Below are 21,019 nucleotides of genomic sequence, written 5' to 3'. Positions count from 1 at the left end.
TTCATATGCATCACTATGCCAGATTTTTTACACGTTGCTGTAAAAAAAAAAAATTGGCAGAGTGTGCTTATGAGCATACCGCACAGGCAGTTGGCAAACAAATGTAGATGGTGCACGTTATTTGCGTAAAAATGTTATTCCTCTTTCCTCTGTAATTTGTTATAAAGGGTCTAAGTTTAATACAATAAGGCATTACATTTTGATCATGAGAACCATAACAATCTATATATTTGAACCTAAATTACAAATATGAATTTGTAAGATCTTATTTTCGTAGTAACAGCTCTATTTTGTAATGCCTTAGGTATGATGTGTATATATGTTTATAGTAGACACGTTTGACTACATTTATATACCCACAGAGATTATATAGAAAACAAAAACCCATGTATCCACAGAGATTATATAGAGACGTAAAAAAACAAGCACAGCCAGTCATGTGTGTTCATTGTGTATAAAGGTTATTGTGGATGCAAAGATATAAAAGATAGAAGAACCTAGTAATTGCCTTTAAGATCAGAGCACAAAGCATTAGTTTGGATTTTACAAGGCCAGCCAGCAACAAAAGAGCAGTAATTTATGAGCTCAGCGTAAAAGAATAGCATAATTACATTAAAAATTAATGCTAATGAACACTAAAATGGGAAAGGTGGTTATGATGAAAGTTTGTATTCATCTTCCCCGGTTTGAATGATGGCTAGTGGCTTGATTAATGGCTTAATTTCTATCAATTAGCGGGGAAAAATCTCCTGCGAGACAAGGGTAAATTGAGCATTGAATTACATATCTTGCTTTTGTGTGCTAAGAAAAAAGAGCTGCATATCTCTGATATTAGCCACAGTGACAAATGTGGTGTGCCCGCGAAGTCTGTGTTCGCTCTCCTGACAGGCGAGCCGTGTGTGGTTATGGGGTGTTTGGAGATGGCTGGCAGACAGCATTCATTGCAGGTTCCTTAGAAACATACAACTCTTCCATCTACAGAATTTTAATTAGTGAGAATTCTAGAATTAAAATGGACAGCAAGCAGTAACTGCAGACAGTATTCTGCCCTGTGAATCTGATACACCCCAAATGGTATTCCTTCCTTGTACCCTATTAAAATAAGAAAACTTCCAGTAGCTCCAGCTCTGTTGAAATTATTTTTTCTCATCACTCTATTAAAGTGGGTCTGACTACCCATGTTGACTGTATTTGAAAGAAGCATAAGGCAGTAGTTGGCTATTCAGAGAATGGATATATTGTGAACAGGTAAAAATATTGACCAACAGTTCATTTAACACTAAGTGCATTTTGAGATAATGTCAGAGAAAATACAGCATAAATTCTTTTGTAATTTGCCGTTACATTTCAAAACCCAACTTTTCTGGAATTTTACAGTGTGTTCTCCTAATTGTTATCCTTTTAGTCTAAATATCCAAAACCTGATTGAAGGAGAAGGAGCAGAAAACCTCAAATCTTGTTGAATAGAGTGCAAACAAATTGGTTCTGTTGTTGTTAAACATCGACAATGCCTCTGCAGAGAACGGAGGGAAATCAGGAGGGAGAAGTGTGCTCAGTGTGGAGGCCAGGTCTGCAGCGGGGGCGAGTATTCCAGGGGGCTTTTGTTGGCTCAGACAAATTCACAGAAGCCACTCTAGTTTTTGGTAACAACGGTTGTTGCACAATAAAGAAAGAATAGCTCTAAAGTGATAATTTATTGATCAGGGTGTTTGTAGGCTTAAGTGAAAGAATGCTAGGTTTTCTAATAACTAGGCTTTTTATTCATGTATAACAGTTTTGGGGATGTGACATGTATAGTTCTTTAGAAAGTTTTTTCAAATGTGAAAGATTCTGGAAATCTAGCTCTAGTTAATCCCAGAGAACAAATAAACACATATGTAGCATCTCCTCTACAGATAAAACTAGACTGCATCCTACTGAGTTAACATACATTAAAACGCAGAGCAAGAACAACACCAGGAACACTTACTATTTCCAGAAGTGGATGGGAGGAGGGTGAAGAAAGGATTACTGCTTGGCAGGAGTGGGTGAAGAACCCACTTGACTGGGACTCAATGACTGGGTAAGAATCCAGGGATTGGATCCCACTCCACCAACAGCTGGCCATGTGACCTCGGCCAAGTTAGGTACCAGCCTGTTTGTCATCTCTAAAGTGAGAGTAATAACAATACCTGTCTGGGTATTGGAGCCCTAGTGGCGCAATGGTTAAGTGTTTGACTGCTAACCAAAAGGCTGGCAGCTCTAATCTACCAGCTGCTCCTTGGAAGCCCTATGGGGCAGTTCTACTCTGTCCTGTAGGGTCGCTATGAGATGGAATCGACTCAACGGCAACGGGTTTTTTCTTTTTAATCTGCGTTTTATGATAGTTAAATGAGGTATTCTGTGTAAGGTGCTAATACAGAGTGTCATAAAGTAAGCTGTTGTCACTGCTGCCACCAGTACAGTTCCTCTGGCCCTTTAGCAGCCATCAAAGTGAAAGCTTAAGCCTCTCTGACCTTCCCCACCAGCAAGGCATCCCAAACACTGATGATCAGAACACAAGTTTCTGTGGACCTACAGACACTAACTAAAACGGGTTTGCTTTATTTAAAACATGATTTCTACCATGAAAATGGTGTTTTGGGTAGTTTGTGTTGTGAAACATCTGTGAGGAGCTGTTAGGGCCTCCCATCTTTTGAGTCGCTAGAGCCAAGCTAAGCCCTGTGTCAGCCAAGCACTGACCCCACTCAGCCGCAGCCTTCAGCGGGTGTCTGCTCGGTGGGCCTTTTGTGCCTTCTCAGAGATGTGCACAGGCCTGCTCGCCACTGCTACCCTCCCTGCTTCCTCGTCCAGTTCTGCTGCCCTGCAGGTGTGACACAGCAGCCGTGGGCCAGAACAGTACCTGGCTGAACTCAAAAAAGGCCTCCAGCTTTAAACTGTACTATCAGAAATTTAGAGGTTTATATACAACTTTTTTAGCCAATTTCCATGTCAAAATGGCAGGAAATTAGCACTTTAGTAGTGTTACTAACGATACCTGTCCTTTACTGAATGCGTCTTTGGCTTCCGTCCCCGTGCTGAGCTCTTTTCAGGTGTCACTTCCCAGGCTCATGTGCTTGCTCCTTGACGTCATTCTTCTCTCTGCTGAAATGTCACCATCTCAGGGACTTCTTCCTGAAGTGAAATAGCCCCTGTTCCTCGTTTCTAGCCTTCTACCTGGATTTATTTTCTTTGATATTATATTGTTTATTTTTTACCTTCCCCATAAGCTCCATGAGGAAAAAAACTGTCTTGTTTGTTGCTAAATTGCTGGTATGTGGAAGGAAGGGAGGGAGGAAGTCTCCCATCCTGTGATGTTTAGGATATTATCCCCATGCCACAGATGAGAAACTGAGGCCATCCCAGATTAAACCATTTGCCCCAAGGTCATACAGCTAGTATGTAGCCGTATGACCCTGACAATCTGGACCCAGAGTTCTTAAAACTAGCTACTTAAAGACATTCAATTTTTTAAGTTACAAAAAAGCTTATCTAATTTGGCATCTCCCCCCATGAAATTTTTTTAATGATTACTTTAATGCCATGACTTTTTAGTTGCCCAGCAGATGGGTACTGACTGCTTACTGAGTAGCAGAGCTCATGACGCTAAGTCCTGGAGCTGACACAAAGCCAGATGGAGCTCCGCTTGTGGCAAGGTTAGTGTCAGTGCAAGGCCACGTATGCTAAGAGCCAAGTGAGTCACGGAGGAGGCCCCGTTCTCTTGACTGCAAGGGAAGGCATCGCCCAAAGGTGGGCTTCAGCCACGTCCCTAGGTGACCGGGAGGATTCAGAACAGGTGAGAGTTGCTAACTGAGCCATTCTGTGTGGGTTTTCTTTTTTCGTTTAATAAAGCCTAACCTGATACCAAGTTCATGTGCACTTACTAGGAATTCTCTTCGTGGGTACAGTCACATTATTCCTAATCTGATATGGGTAGTGGTTTAATATCAGGCGAGTTCGTCTTGGGCCCCATCCAAGGGAGGTCGTTGTTATCAAGGGAGGTCGTTGTTAAGAGACATCGGGAGCCCGGATGTATGACTTGGTCCTGTAGCACAAGCTTCCAGAAGACTACTAGATAAGCTCCGTTGTACCCAACAAGCTTTCTCATCCTGCATGTCACTGTGGTCACTTCTGGAAATCTGCACCCAAGGATCCGGGTCTTGTGAACAAACCTTAAAATGTTGCTATGAGATGGGTCCCTAATGTATTTTTTGCATGCTTTATAAAAGACACTTATTTAAAATGGTCTGTCCTGAAAGAGAAACATTTCGCTGTGTTTTGTTAAAATTTGTGTCCATGAGAAATTGTTTTAATAACTTGAGAATTCCAAGTAAGCTTTATGGGATGTTTTATGTGTTTACACATTTTATTGAACAGTCAACTTTACATGCAAGTTTTTGTGGTTGCGTTTTACTTTTTTCATTCTTATAAAGCACTTCAAAATGCTTTATACCTCAAGGGCTTTTGTTCTGTTTTGTTTTTTCAGAGCCTACAGTGGTTAGGTGCTTTGGCTGCTTAACCAAAAGGTCAGCAGTTCAAATCCACCAGGTACTCCTCAGAAACCCTGTGTGGTAGTTCTGCTTTGTCCTGAAGGTCACAGTGAGCTGGGATCAGCTCCACGGCAGTGGGTTTTGTATTGTACCACAGAAAGGAATTTCGTGGATGTTTCCATCTTGGCTACAATTTGAGTCAATTTAATCTGAAAATAAGATATTCTTTTGTATTATTCATGTATTAGTAGCAATACTATTCGTATATAAATATCATTTTTTCCTGGAAGAGAAAAGTAACGTAAGTAACTCAATAACTATGGGGCCAACTGACCCAAATTCTTTTTAACATAAAATGCATTTTAACTTTGGGGAAATTCATAAAATATTAATATTCAAAAGGAGTCCATTGAAGAGGAGATTTGTGTGTGTGTCTGAGAGCTCTTTCGCGAGGACTCAGGCTGACGGTTGTCCCGTGGTTACATCTTGTACAATAGTGCCATCTGCTGTTGTCAGCCGAACGTCACTGCCAGTCCAGAGGGGCTCGGTGGTTTCTGTTCGTAACCTACAAACCAGGTACATAGAGGTGAAAACTTTGTCTTGTCAAATGGAAGGCCTGTAGTGGGCCTTGTTGTCTTTGTTTACTGATCTTAAATGCGAGTGCCATATAGTAATGTTTTAAAAGAAAATTCTAAAGATGTTACATCATGGAAATTGATTGTTATTATCAAATATAACTTCAGATGGCAGAAGAACCTAATTTTTCTAAAATAATATTAATAGTAACTAATAAAATATTTCACTTTAATTTTTCACCATGAGGGGAACATAGTGATTTTCCATGCAGTGAGTTAATATTTGTTTTTTTTGTTTGTCGTGATTTAGCTTTCAGACTCCATTATTTTTCTATTTTGCTATGAAATATGTATCCTTTCTACTGACATCTGACAAACAACATATGAAAGTCATTTTATTTACCAGTAATGTGTTCATCAAAAAGCATCAAGTGCAATGGGTTATGCTTCCTGAATGTTTACCATGTTCACGTCTAAGAACCTTCTGTAATTGTGATTCTCCCTGTAACTGTCTTTACTTTTACCTCGGGACTGATAACGTGCTGGGCACCAATGGAGAGTGTATGAACAACGACTGGCTTAAATTTGTATTTTTCCCAATCTTAAAATTGGTACAGGATTTGTAAATGACAAATTGGCATGCGTACTTTAAGAAACTGAACTTAAAACAATTTAAAATATATTCTTGATATGTTTTTACTCTGTTTCCAAAAATGACAGGGTTATTCTAAACACATATACTTGTATACATTGAGATTAAAATTGTGAATGTGTAGCAATTTAAGGCATTTTTAATGCCTGTTGTTTTCAGACAGCAGGGACCTAAGCTACTATAGGGCTGAAAATGTAAATCTCCTGTGAGTCTTTCAAATTTTAATTTAAATATCACTGTCTTACAACCAGTGAAATTGTTCCCACATTGAAGATAAAAGCTGTGTTGGTTTATTTCCTACAGTAAGTCAGGCAAAGTGGCATTCTCCCATCCACCTTACCACTTCAGTGACCCCGACGTGATTTTCAAAGAAGCACAAAGAAAATAATGTTTTACTTTTCTCTGACCTTTCTCTTTCCTCACTTTATAATTTACCCACTGCTACTTTGTCACACATACTGACCCACTGGCCAGCTTCTGTGGTAACAGTTTTATTTGTATTAGGAGCTGGTCATATGTCCAGGTTTAAAGCTACAAACTCTGCAAGCCTTAGACATCAAGTACTGCTTCCAAGCTCACCTCTGACATTTAATTCTAACGATGCGCGTTGCAAATCCAAATGAGAGGCTGTTAGGGAAAAAAATCCAAGGGGCCAAACGGTCGATACATCTGAGACATGATCCTGAAGTCAGAAATGCTGTCTTTCGGTTGGGAGTTAGAGATTATGAGGTAATCCTAGAGAGACTAGTTAAAACTACGCAGACAAATGTTTCCATTTTGACAAAGAAATTAAAGTTGGATCCCGTGGAATGGTATCTGTGATGATTTTTCTTTGCTGTGTTAGTGCGGTTGTACGTGTAACTAATAAAACCCTGCCCACTGGTGTGGGATGTGTTAATGGTATTACCTGGCAAAGAGTCTTCTCTCATTTCACTGTTCAGTCAGTACATTGCATCATTTAAATCCAGAGATTTTATCCTAAAGTGTGGAGAACTACTGCTCTTCCAAGATACTTTGATAGTACTTGCTTTTCTGTAGGAAAATGTGTTCTTCCAAAGATGGGGCTTTGGGCTGTGGCATCTCTGTAACGACATTTAGCCTTTTTAGGAAACCGAAGTACTTCTATGCTCTCTCTCTCTATAACGTTTAACCTTTTCAGCTTAGATCTGCAAGGGTGTAAAAAATTACTTTGATGCCAATAACTCCACATTCTTCTCAAACTAGTTATTACAGTTATGTTTTAGAAAATAAATCCAGCTATTATCCAGAAGGTCTAAAATCCCAAAATTTTTACACAAAACTGGAAAAAAAAAAAAAAAAACCCAAACCCATTGCCGTCAAGTCAGTGCCTGCTCGCAGTGACCCTATAGGACAGCCCCACAGGGTTTCCAAGAAGTGACTGGTGGCTTCGACCTGCCGACCTTTTGATTAGCAGCTGAACTCTTAAGCACTGTGCCAATTTTTACACAGTTGGTCCTAATTCAACTATGTATTTACATCAGCTTAGAGCATTTTAAATATAAAATGACATATGCATGCAGCTATTTATTAAAACACTAATTGTAATAGCAAAAGACAGAAAGCAACTCAAATGACCATCAGTAGGGCATGGGGGGCAGGGGGACGACAAAAACTATCTTAAAGCCATAAAATAGATTCCTGGTGCCACTATAAAATAGGGTGAAAAGCCTTTCTACTGCTGTGGAGGAACAGTGAAAAGATACTGTTAAGTGGGAAAGTAGTGGGCCTAGGAGCACGTGGTAGGCTAATTCTGTATAAGAAAAAGGAGAATATGTATGCTTATGTTTTCAGAAATATACAATGGAAGGATAATCCAAAACCTAATAAAAGGATTATCAATGGACTGGGGGAGAAAGGAGGGAAAGAGTTCGGGATGGAAATGCAGACCTCTCTGAATGAAGTTTAAAGTTTTACTTAAAAAAAAAAAATACAGAAAACCAAACCCATTGACATTGAATTGATCCTGACTCTTGGTGACCCCATGTTTTACAGATTAGAACTGCTCCAAAGGGTTTTCTTGGCCGTAAGCTTTATGAATCAGTTCACCAGGCCTTTTCTTCTGCAGAGACTAAAAGATTTATCAGCGAAGTGCAATATGTGAACCTTGTTTCGATCCTGATTCAAATAAACCAACTATTAAAAAAAGACACTTTTTTAGACAAACAATGAAAATTAAATACGGACTGAATAAAATGATACTAAGGAATGATTGATGATCTCGTTGGGTGTGAAAATGATATTGTAATTAAATTTTTTTTTAAGTCCTTATCAGAGATGCATACTAAAATATTTAGGAGTGAGATGGTATGCTGTCTGGGATTTACTTTTAAATAGTCCAGGTCCACCCAAAAAAAAAAGGGGGGGGAGGGAGCAGGGGAGGGATTGATTAAATAAGAATAATAGAAATTAATGATTATAGAAGCTGGATGATGGGTACAGGTGGGTTCCTTGTGCCTCTATTCTTTTTCTGTGTACTTCCATAATAAAAAGTTAGAAGTTTAAAGAAAAAAAAAACCTCCCTCCAGATTATCCCAGATAAGCTAGGATCATGACAGCAGTGCCTTCTTAGCAGTATTTTAGGTTTTAGATGAGCGTCTTTGTTTGTTGGAATGTTATAATTGTGGATCTCGTGGGGGAGGGAAATTTCTTTGCTATAGCTTAACTGTAATGTCTTTTCTTTTCATCCAGTTAAATTTTACAAGTAGTAAAATTTTTTCCTAGAAAGAAGCACTTTGCTTAGGTGCAGTGTTGTTAACAAGCTTACCCCAAAATACACTGACATTTTACCTTCTTTTTTTAGACCAAGCCACCCTGGTAGAACAAGTAAAAAGAGTAAAAGAAATTGAAGCTATTGAAAGTGACTCTTTTGTTCAGCAGACATTCAGATCAAGTAAAGAAGTCAAAAAGGTAAGTTTTCATCCAGGCATTATGAATAAGCCTTTGGATTCCAACTGAAGAGATGCTTTTTAATGGATTTTACTTAAATGCAAGTGCTCCTTCTCACGGATACATAGGGCGAGAAAGTTCAGGCGTGCTAGAGAATGAGAATCCATTCAAGTTTAACTTGTGCAGAAATACACCATAAAGATAAGTGTATCTGATAACATTTTTATTTTAAAATTCACTGAAAAGACAAAGTGAGCCATCATCAACATGGCAATTCTATAAGGGTAATAATACATATTTCATGAGCATATACAGTTTTCTTTTCAAATGTACACATCTACTTTTTGAGCGGACATTGTTAGAAAAAAGTTAGAAAAGGACTTTAAAAATAAAACCATTACCCAAATAATAGCATGCATCTGCTGGTCACAGCCTTGAAAAACCAATGGAGCAGTCGTACCTTGCATGCTTTGGGTGGCCATGAGTCGGAATCAACTCGACGACAGCTAAGAACAAGAGCACTATGCGATTTTGCCCAGAAGGGTATCACTTATTTAACTGTAGTAAAAGGAGCTTTAGTTGGCATTTCACTTACGTGGAGTATTTCACGTATTCCTTCACTCGTTAACAGGACTGCTTTTAGGGATTTGTTTATGTTCCTTGAGTAGGAAAAGACATTTTACTATGAAATGTGTGTGTTCTTTTAATAACATACATGTGATGAAGACTTGGTTATAGTTACTACTTGTTCAAAAAGATTCTACATTTGGTAGTGTACAGAGTGGCTGCATAATATCCTGCTGATAAATGCATCATAATTCATTGATTTGTTCTTATGATTGGATATTTAAGTGGTCATAAGTTTGGAACTATTATACATGTCTTTGTAAATATCCATTATTATCATCTTGAGATAAACTCTTCAAGGTGGAGTGTTGGTTAAAGGTCAGCGTTGTTTATTTTAGTACATGCTGCCAAAGTCATCCTCCAAACACATCCTACAATTCAAACTCAACCCAGAAGTGCAGGGCGGCGGGGGGGGGGGTCTGCCTCTCACCCTGGTCTACACTGAGTCCTATCAGACTTCTATGTTGACTGACCTGATAGGTGAAAATTGATCTGTCATTTCCATTAGCATTTCTTTTATTACGAGTGAGAGGAGTATCTTTTCAGTTACTGTGCACTTCTAAAAATAATGCCTTGAGGAGACATGAATTGAGGTTGTGCAGCGTTGGCACTCAGAGCTGGATAATCCGTGGTCCCTGCCTCCTCGTTTTCTTGGTTTCATTTGAAACTTTTGTGATTTGCCACTACAATTCCTGAAAACTGGAGCTGTGAAATGGACATAAATATGGTTGCCCACCGTCTTTAATTCTTAGTGTTGTGTATTGTGTGGCCTTTCACGTGACCCAGTGGAACTGTGATTTAGTTAATACTTCCTTTCCTAGTACGTGTTTTCTGAAGTTCTCCGGACAGCCAACAGTTCCCTTAGATTCTCTTACGATAAACCAGTGTTTTCTTTCTATGGAGATACTTATTTCTCCATAGTTAATAACCTGGGGTTTTTTCTAAACAACTTTTTCCTGTGTGGTATTAGGTACTAATAAGTCTCTTTAAACTTATTTTTAATTCAGTGCCTCTCTTCTGTGCTATTAGTAGCTCTTCCGATAATTAGCGAGCAAATAAATTAATTAAAAGCCTGCTTGACCTTCCTGGGAAGAGCATGGACTTTGGACTCAAGAGCTAGCTGGATTCACATCTTACCCTACCCTTTCTACCATGGTTTTTGGTCTCGAGCAAGCTCTCTCAACCTCTTTGGGCCTCAGTTTCCTAATTTGTAGAGTTAATAATACTTACCTTTTGGAGTTGCTGGGGATTAAATACATTGACTGTCTAATATCTGGCATGGTTCCTGACCCAATAAATGTTTATTTTTAAATAATACACTGTAGCACCTGAATTGGCTTCCCCGGGTGGTGCAGATGGTTCACACTCACCCTGAGGCACCTTGAAAGACAGGCTTGATGACCTGCTTCTCAAAGGTCACAGCCTTGAAAACCCTGTGGGACAGTTCTACTCTGCACACATGGGGTCGCCGTGAGTCCAGGTTGACTTGACAGCAGCTAACAGCAGTGAAGAATCTAAATTATCTGATATTGCTGTGTAAATTCTGTAAGCTAAGCATAGTTCTTAAGGCTTCTCCTACTCTTGGCGTCGGTCTGTCTTAAGTGTAAACACCTTACACCATTTACATTACCCTGATCTGCCCCTTATTTCCCTAAGTCTCTGTGCTCCTCGGTAAGACAGACGTCTTACTGGGAAACACAGAAATTCTTCACATATCTAGCTTCACCACAGAAGTCTTTTGAAATGTACTAATGTTTCCATATTTGGATCCCAGGATTAGTAATGTTTTTGCCACAGTACATCCCCTAGAATAGTTTTGAGAGATTATTTCTGTGTAGGCTCTAAGGTCATCGTAAGATAACTGACTAAATCCACAGAAAAACTCTTCTTGCCAAATTTATAACAAAACTCTGTATAGTTGAGTGATTTCCTATGGGATGGTGTGGCCCTGGTGGCGCAGTGGTTAAGAGCTTAGCTTCTAACCAAAAGGTCAGCAGTTCAAATCCACCAGCCATTCCTTAGAAACCTTATGGGGGCAGTTCTGCCGTGCCCTCTAGGGTCACTATGAGTCAGAATTGACTTGATGGCATCAAGTTTTGGTTTGAGGTATGGGATCATATAAAGGAATTTCACCTACACCTCTGATCAAAAGGATCACCATTATTAATCATTTTAATAATTTGTTTCTGTTTGCTTTCTTTAAGTTTGGCATAGATTTTTAGTGTCACGTCGAAATTTTCTCTCACCTTCAGCATAGCTTTCCTTGTCCCTCTAATTCATAGGCCACCAGTAAGGACTGAGGGGACAAAGACGGACGCAGGCCCCTGTAAGCACCCTTCACAGACTTATGTCCAGAAGATTCATCTTCTGTTGCAGCCATCTTTTAAACGAGGTTTCCATTAACAACATTTCACAGAAAAAATAAAATCAGTTCTGGAAAGCCCAGAACTGGCTAGCCCTCTCTCCTGGTTGGATACGAATGATAGAGAAGTAAAACCAACTTAGAAATATTATTAATCCAGCACTGTGAACCGAAGCTACTTAGAAATGTATTTAGTTAAAATATTTTGCAAACATTTTTATTTCTTTACTCTAAAATCAAAACCACATTACAGTAAATCTTGGGGGCTTAGCAATTGGGAGGCAGTGGTCATTAAAACATGAGATGTCAAGTCAAATCTGGACCCAAATTCTGATTCTGCCATTTACGAGCCACGTGTCCTTTATAGGCTCGTTAGTTCAGGGCTCTCTTGTCTTAAAATGGGGATAATACCCACGGAAAGGGCTTTTGTAAGGAAGGCCAAGATACCTTACACAGAACAGTCAGCAAAGTGCTGGCACGTAGCAGATACTCCAGAAACAAACGCTGTCACCACTGCTGCTGCACATACTGCTATGACTGCTTGGAGAACGAGCGCCGCGTTTGCCTGTGGCTTCTTCAGGAGGAATTGCGGATCCAAGGATTCTCATTTCGGTTGGGTCAGAGATTGTTTTATATAATTTTTGTGTAGTCTGTAGACCCTGAAATTCTCCTCATTTGATGTTTGGTCGCCTGTTTAGTGACCAAATAGTTAAAAAGTACTTCACACAGCTTTACACAGTAACTTACTGGTTTCATGTACTGATACCAGCTTTGGACCAGTTTATCCATTTAGCCCTTTGGAAACACTAAGGAAATGTTGTAACGCAAGTTGGGTCCTACTCCTACTCTTTAAATGTTCTGGCAGCTTAACTAAAATAATAATGACTACCCTTAATACTAGATATTTAACGTATATAATTTCTTATCTAATATCCCAGTAACCCTTATTTATAGATAAAGAAACGGAAGCTCAGCAGATTTTATAACCCGTGCCCAAACTGCTTATAATAACAACATCCACATCCAAACCAAATTTCTCTAACTCCAGAGCCCATGTTTTTCCTGTTAATCAAACACCTCTCATGGTTGTAAACTCCGTGCACATTCCCTGCTGAAGTTTAAAAAAAGCACACATCAAAAGATAGGAAATGGCACCCACAAGGGACATACTACAATATCTCAGAAGACGGCACTTACCTTGGTGAACGTCCGGAGTCTTAGCTATCCAGAACTGGACTTTATCAGTTACTGCACTTCAGGATGATCCAAAGAGAGCGATGGACTAACCGTGAGTAAATTCACACTTGAATGTAATCTGGAACAAGGGACGACTTACCAATATAGAAAATGATACCCCTTTCCAGCTTCTAAATATCTGTGTCTACCCTCTAACATGGGGACCCAGGATACCCAGTACACTGAATTATTTATGAAGCGATGACCTAGGAAACGGGAGTAAATTATCTTGAGGACATTTCACCCAGATCCTGGGGAGACCTGATAGGTTACCTCTGATCCATAAAAAAGATTAACTGTCTTGGGGATCAAATTACCCACGACCTCAGTTTCAGCATCTTTCTCTCCTGGACAGTGTTATACATTTTGGTATAAGGTTTATATCTCTGAGAAAGACTTCTGTGCTAGGCACCCCTTCAGCTGGTATACCCAGTCTTTGTCTGTGTTAATTCCACTAACTAAGCTGGGAGCTGTTACCAGTGACATGTTAGACATTGTGTCTCCTGCGACACATATCGATGAAACTCGTTCAGCTTTCTCTAATCATATTTCTCCTTTCTGAGTAAATAGAGAATGTGATGGCCCTGCTGTACCATCAGCCCCAGGAGCCAAATGCAGCTTGTTTTCAAACTGCTTCCCCAAATCAGCTTAGTATCAATTATTCAACCCTGAAATTACTGTATCTGGCAGATACCCACCTGTGTTCAAAAGGGAAGTGAGTAACCCCATCTGGCGTGGCCATTTGTTCTTTTACTTGAAAAAAAATTTTTTTTTTTTTTTACTTGAAGCACATCCTAAAACTGACTTTTCTAGACTGAACCACCAGGTGGCAGTGCTGCTCAGGGCCAGGTGTTTGACAGCGGCCATGTTGAGGTTTTGTTTTATAGTCAAGGTAAAATTTTTCTTACAGTTTTCCTCACTTGAATAAAGAAGCAGCTGATGGCCTTCCTCACAAAGTCTTTAGTTACCTATTGTCAAATGACTTCCATGCTGTGTGATCCTTACTTCTGAGACCTTTCTCTTATATTTGGGTACCAAAAACCAAACCAAATCTCATTGCCGTGGAGCTGATTCCAGTTCGGGGCAATCACATGCATTACACAGTAGAACTGCTCCATAGGGTTTTATTGGCTGTAATTTTTACAGAAGCAGATAGCCAGGCCTTCCTTCCACAGCACCACTGGATGGTTTGAACCATCAACTTTTAGGTTAGTGGTCAAATACAAGCCATTTGCATCACCCAGGAACCTCATATTTAGAGCTCACGTACTTTGGACGTGTTGTCAGGAGGGAGCAGTCCCGGGAAAAGGACTTCATTGTTGGTAAAGTAGAGGGTCAACGAAAAAGAGGAAGACCCTCGGCGAAATGGACTGACACTGTGGCTACAACAATGCGCTCAAACATAGCAACGGTTGTGAAAATGGCACAGGATCGGGCAGCGTTTTGTTCTGTTGTACACACGGTCACCATGAGTTGGAACCGACTTGACGACACCTGACAACTCCTCCAGAAAAAAATTTTATAATGTGCTCGTAGGTCAGAACAGAATGAGATTCCTAGATTTTAATTACAGGATGTCATTTCTGCCCCCTGAACATGTGGGATCCACATCTTTGGCAACCTAGAATAACAGCACTCCGCATTTTTTCAAGGCAGTTCACAGGGACAGCCAGCCTCCTGGCTAAGTCCTATCAAAGCCAGGCTGAGATATGCAGAATGACCTGCTCCGTCATTCTCTGCAAGGCAGCATAAATCCAAACCAAACCCGTTGCTATCGAGTTGATTCTGGCCTACAGCGACCCTATAGGACAGAGTAGATCTGCCCCATAGCGTTTCCAAGAAGCAGCTGGTGGATTCAAACTGCTGACCTTTTGGTTAGCGGCCAGGCTTTTAACCACTGCATCACCAGGGCTCCAAAAACCATGTTGTGAGCCTCACTGGATTAGCACGGTGAGTGCTCAGTAAACGTGGCAAGAATTGAATGTCTGAACTTTACAAGATGGCACAAAAATCCTATTTTTATTTTTTGCCAAAGATACATGTTTTTTTCAACTTCTGTATTTTTTAAATTTCTTAAGTAGCCTTAAAAGATAACCCTTGAGTCTACCAATTGATGAGTGGATAATTAAAATGTGGAATGTTGATACAATGGAATATTACTCAGCCACGAAAAGGAATGAAGTACTGATGGAAGCTGCAACATTGGTGAACCTTGAAAAAACATTATGCTCGGTGAAAGAAGCGAGTCACGAAAGACCACGTATTGTATGAATCCGTTTATATGAACTGCCTAGGACAGGCAGATCCGCGGTGACGGAGAGTAGATTAGTGGCTGCCTAGGGATGGAGGGCTGGGGAAAACAGGAGTGACTGCCAGGGAAGTCTGGAGGGGAAGGTGAGAACGTGCTGAAATTGACTGTGCTGCTGGTTGCCCTGCTCTGTGAAATGCTAAGACCACTGAATTCTACACCTTAAATGGATGAATTACGTGGTATGTGAACTGTATATTAATAAAGCCGTTTTTAAAAAATAGCCTCTGAATTTGCTTTTGCTACCTAAAGAGAGCAAACTAAATGCTGGAGATTTGTTGCAAGCTTTTCTTTGAGTGATAGAGTTTAGATATAACCCGCTGCCATTGAGTCAATTCCGACTCATAGCGACCCTATAGGACAGAGTAGAACTGCCCCGTAGAGTTTCCAGGGAGCGCCTGGCTGATTTCAACTGCTGACTTTTCGGTTAGCAGCCATAGCTCTTAACCACTACGCCATGATGGGTTTCTGAATTTAGATATATGAAGCTAATATTTCAACAATACTGACTCGTAAGCATTGATTTCTTAAGAAAAATATGCCAATTATAAGAGATGATAAACATTTCGCAACCTTTTTTGTGGATTGTGTTTAGGGGTAATTGTTCCTCATTCAGAAACCCGGGATGTTTTTGAGATGGGTATCATCTCAAAGGAAACTAAACTGAGCAATTATTATTCAAAATCAGAAATTCTTTTGAAGTGAAATTCTAACTGCATGTTGTGTTCCCGTTAATGACATCTTCAGTCAGTGGAACCCAGTGAAGTGAAGCAAGCGCCTGCAGCACCAGGACCAGCATCGGTAGCTGCCGATCCGCCCAGTGTTGAAAAAGAAATAGACCCCAGCAACATCCCTACTGCCATCAAGTACCAAGACGACAACTCTCTGGCCCATCCGAACGTAAGACCCTTTAAAGCTTCAGCATGTCGCCTGAAATCTGGTTGATGGAAATTAATCTGAACTGTTGTCCTTTGGAGCTGGCACAAGAATGGTGAAGGAAGTAGATTCATGTGTTCCTATTTGCTAAAGTGAGAGAGCTGACCTGACCCCCAGCCCTTAGAGTGGTCACGTGTATTTGGGTCCCGTATACCCCAACTCATTTTGCCTGACTTCTACAAGTATTCTTTCTTATGGTTAAGAGAAATAGGCAAAGACAAGAGTTTTTTTAAATCAGGCAGTAAAAGATTTCATTCTGGCCTAGCTCTAGGTTGTTGACTGACCAGGAGCATGTCACCAACATCCTGTTTTGTTTGTCACCTGTGAGATGGTGTTTCCACTCTGTCTCTAGGAATAGTTACAGGAAACAACATTGACAAGTCGGAGGTGCAGTGTTGTTAGCCAGTGGTGTTGATGTTAGTCCTTTGACCCCAGGAGCTTCTGAACATTGTTAATTCTGAATAGATGGGCTTCAGTTAAGAAGTCGACAAGAGTTAACAGCGTCCAAACTTTGTCCTGAAATAGGTATTCTCTAAAGATATTTGTATCGTATGAGGTCAAATCTAAGTTATTGGCAGGCAATAACATTTTCTTTTTTCTTTTTCTTGTTTCAGTTATTTATTGAGAAAGCAGAGGCTGAGGAAAAATGGTTCAAGAGATTAATTGCTCTCCGGCAAGAAAGGCTAATGGGTAGTCCTGTGGCCTGAGTAATACGCATATGTTTGAGATGACTGCAACATTAGAAAGTTTAAATCCCCGTATTAACTTTTTGCTCTTAAAAAGAATTTAGCTGATTATATAAAAGGGTAATCTCATTTCATTCTTTTCCCATTTGGGTAAAGAAAAAAATTTTTTTTTTTCTTTTGGTAGGCTTGACTATTTGTTGCTTTGAAGTCAAGCAAACATTGTGAATTTTAAAACTAGTATAAAGTTTAAGATGCGTGAAAATGTTATACTGTTAAAGCTAATCATAAAATATCTGTGTTGATATTAAAGATGTAATGCAGTGTTTCTGAGTAAAATTTGAAAAAAGTCAAGTTTTCCTTTAAAGAATTTTGATTAGTCATGCATATATAAGAATCAAACAATATCCTGTAAATACGAGATTTCATTTACCTTGTATTATAAAACCATTTTTAAGCCTGTATTTCACCTTTTTACAAATTTTAGGCATAATTTAAAAGAAACACTAATCTAAGAATGAGCATGTTAAACTTAAAAGGCTAATACATTTATTTTAAACATTTCTTGAAAATTAAATAAATTGGTGATTTTGCTTAGAGATCAGCGTCTCCTACGCCATTTCTTCTTGTTAGAAGATCTCAGTTTATCTTTCTAGAAATCACATGTTTATGCTCCACCTAAGCGTCGGCCAGATGCACAAGATGGGGAAAATCATTTCTGCAAAAACTGGTAAGAACTCTCGCTTCACCTTAACCGGCTGCTGCCACCTGTAGAGGAAGGCAGCTAAGGGTGGCTCTGATGGGGCATCTGTCACGGCAGAAAACCTTTCTCTAGGAGCTGGACAGAAATCAGCCCTGTATTCCATACAGAACATGCCAGAGATAAGGACCGCTGGGCCTCGCTTTCCAAAACTAGTTCTCAACAGTTGACATGAGTACTCCCTTTGCTGTGCTGTGCTGTGGTCCAGGCCCGCTATAATTTAGTGTCTGAAGACTAGTTCAGACCAGCATAAAAAGTCCTAGGGGAGGATTACTAATATATAGGACATTTTAATGTCATCTTCTTTATATCTCTGGAACTAATCTCTGTTGAAAAGCTTACACTCAATTGCAAAAGTTATGGAAAATAGACTAATGACAAAATACTTGTTTTCATATAAACATGTTTTCCCATTCTAGTGCTCTTTTTTCCTTAACCCATGGCCCATTGAGTCAATTCCGACTCATGGCGACCCTATAGGACAGAGGAGAACTGCCCCATAGAGTTTCCAAGGAGCTCCTGGTGGATTTGAACTGCTGACCTCTTGGTTAGCAGCCGTAGCACTTCACCACTACGCCACCAGGGTTTCCAGTGATTCACCAGAGAGCCCGAATTTGGCAGTTTCTCTCAGTATGCCCTGATGTTCCTCGTCTCTAAAACAGTGAAAATGTTATGATCTATTTTAATTATGTGTTTCTCTGTGGCAGGTATCCCAAATCCAGAAGCTATAACTGCCATAGGTTTTTATTTGAAAGCTTACTTTTTCATGGAGAATAGAGTATCAAGTTACTTTTTAAAATGAACTAAACTTTGGTCCCTGGAGGAACTCAGGGTCTACTTCCCTCCTTCCTGATTCCCAGCGTGATTCATTTTGTTGTATTATTAACTTCGTTTACCTTCGTTCCTGCTGGAGACCACAATATTACTATACAAGCCAAATCAGATTTAATGAGAAAGACTTCACAGAATGCTATCAGACACGTCACCAAGCTCAAGCTAGGTGATGCATCCTGGCTTCCTTTAATATCCTAACATAATGAGTCCATAAAACCAGAGCAATCCCTCTCATGTCACTTGACTAATGATAACAATTTGGACTTACATGAGACCTCAGAGTGTTTTCTGAAATGTCAATTTCTTAGAGAATGATGGATACTAATAATACAAGTTGTATTTTCATTTCTGATTACTGAGAGTGTCTTCTCAGAGAGAATGCAAGAGGACCATGTTCCTGGCAACCCTAAATACAGAGGCAGATAGAGACTGAAGGATATGAGCACAGGGCCCTTTGAGTCATCCTCCACCCACGTCAGTAGCCTAGCATGTGAAATGTGAATAGCGGGTGTGCCTACTGTGATTTTTCAGTAAAATGACGTAAAAGAAAGCCTGTTCATGGAAAAGCTGTGTTTTTTATTGTTGGTGGTGATGGTGGTGTTTTTATGTCAACGTATATTTTGACACGGTGGCCGTTTGGCTGAAGCGTGGAACAGATAGTTGCATGGATAATGATTTGAAAAGCTGCACCCCAACATCAGTGTATGTCCTATGTGTGTGCCTCAATTGCCATGGCTCATAGATCCCATCCCAGTTTTGCCCCTGCCTTCCCTGCTATCCCTCCCTGCCAAGGCCCAAAGAAACCCTACCTGCTCATAGTTGGTGGTCCGCCTCTACGTACCTGAGGAATCTCAGGTCTGCGTCCCTGCTTCACAGTTGAATTTACATATTTGTTCATAACTTTTTTTTAGAGCACCTTACTTGTGCCGGTCACTGTACAGGGCACTCGGGAGATTCAGGGGTGAAGCCAGTGGGGATTTTGTCTCAAGAGGCTTAGTTAGGAAGACCAGACATGTAAAAAAATAAAAAACACCTTTGCCATTGAGTCAATTTCATGTCCGAGTAGAACTTCCCTATAGGGTTTCCAAGGCTATAATCTTCATGGAAGCAGACTGCTACCTCTTTCCCCCGTGGAGCAGCTGGGTGGTTCAAGCCAGCCTTTCAGTTTACAGCCAAGTGCTTAACCACTGAGCCACCAGGGCTCCTTCCAGGTGTGTAAATGATGTAAGAAATACAATACATAGTGGCAGAGGAGAGAACGTGGTTGCAGAGAAGAGAGAAATTGCTCCTGGGTGGAGAATTAAGGAAGGCTTCATGGAAGAGATCACAACTAATAACCGAAGGATAAGAAAGCTCATGGAGTCACAGGACTCACAGCCACCCACTTCCACCTTCCTGCTAGCCCAGGGACAGAGGCCCTCTCGTGAGCCACCCGAGTGACCCCACCTTTTCAACATTATCAAAAATCCAGGCAAACTTTTAGGTTCCTCTGGCTCTCTCTGGCCATTTCTTCCCTTGGTGGAGAATCTGCTTCATTTGGCTGCTAACGTGAACAGCTGCCATCGCTGCCACGTGTGGCCAAGACAACACGAGGTTCTGCAGTGGTAGCTGAACAGAGACTTTGAGTGCCTCCAAGGAAGAACTAGATCTGCGGGAAAGGGCCTGCAGGGCAATGTGGAGCACTGTGCATCTGTTCCCCGATACTCTTTGATGCTCTTTAATCTCTCTCTGTTATAGCAAGCATTGCTTTGGTACAAAATGATACAGTTCATTTGCCTCTGTTTAGGTCCCTCCCCAAAATTCTCTTTGGTTTTTTTTTGTTTGTTTGTTTGGTTTTTGTGGTTCCCCAGGATTTTTTTCTTTTTTAATTTTTGGTAAAAATACACACAACAAAAAAACATGTACCCATCCAACAACTTCTCTACGTGTAGCTCAGTGGCGTTGGTTTCATTCTTCACATTGTGTCACCATTCCTGTTATCTCTACCCATGTTGCGTCACCACCATTAACTTTTACTCTCTGTGCCCCTTAAAGTTCTCATCTGTGCTTTAGAATGACTCTTGTCAATTTGATTTCTTATAGATAATTCTGTAAAACAGCACAATGATCAAAGTCAACATTCTGTATTAATGTTGTCGTTTAGCTTTAAGATGACTTGATGGGATAGTTTTGGTTCAAGGTAAAGATTATTTCAGGAAATAGGTTCGGGGCTTTCCCCAGCCTCAGTGGATCCAGTGAGTCTGGTTTCTATAAGAATTTGATGTTCTGTTCTACATTTTTCCTGCTTTTGATCAGGGTCCATCTACTGGGTCCTTGATCAAAACATTCAGTAATGGTAGCCAGGCACCAACATTTCTTCTGGTCTCATGGCAAAGGAGGTGGTAGTTCATGGAGGCAATTAGACCTGCAGTCCCTTTCCCTCTCTGATTCCTGGGTCTCCTTGTATTATTCCAGGCAAATAGAGACCAGTTGTATCTTCGGTGATCGCTTACTAGCTTTTAAGACCCCAGGCACTACTTACTGAACTAAGAGGTAGAACAGAAACTCTGAAGACAACATTAGACTGGATAGACCCCCAAAACCATGACCGTAAAGCTTCAAACCAAGAAGTCTAGTCCCATGAGGTGTTTA

At 40.3% G+C, this 21,019-nt stretch overlaps 1 protein-coding gene across 1 annotated transcript in view; it reads left to right on the top strand.

Annotated features, from left to right (window-relative positions):
* Window positions 1-20,433, top strand: part of RSRC1 (arginine and serine rich coiled-coil 1) — a 382,940-nt gene extending 362,507 nt beyond the window's left edge. Inside the window, exons 8-10 of the mRNA XM_049867089.1 lie at window positions 8,557-8,663; window positions 15,923-16,075; window positions 16,726-20,433. Coding sequence (XP_049723046.1) covers window positions 8,557-8,663; window positions 15,923-16,075; window positions 16,726-16,818 — 353 coding nt within the window. The 3' untranslated portion in view covers window positions 16,819-20,433. The remainder of the gene's footprint in view (window positions 1-8,556; window positions 8,664-15,922; window positions 16,076-16,725) is intronic.
* Window positions 20,434-21,019: the final 586 nt, after the last annotated feature.

Source organism: Elephas maximus, chromosome 23 (assembly GCF_024166365.1).
Source record: "Elephas maximus indicus isolate mEleMax1 chromosome 23, mEleMax1 primary haplotype, whole genome shotgun sequence".
In the NCBI taxonomy this organism is placed as follows: domain Eukaryota; kingdom Metazoa; phylum Chordata; class Mammalia; order Proboscidea; family Elephantidae; genus Elephas; species Elephas maximus.
Note: the sequence above shows the minus strand (reverse complement) of the source record. Positions and strands in the feature narration are given on the sequence as shown.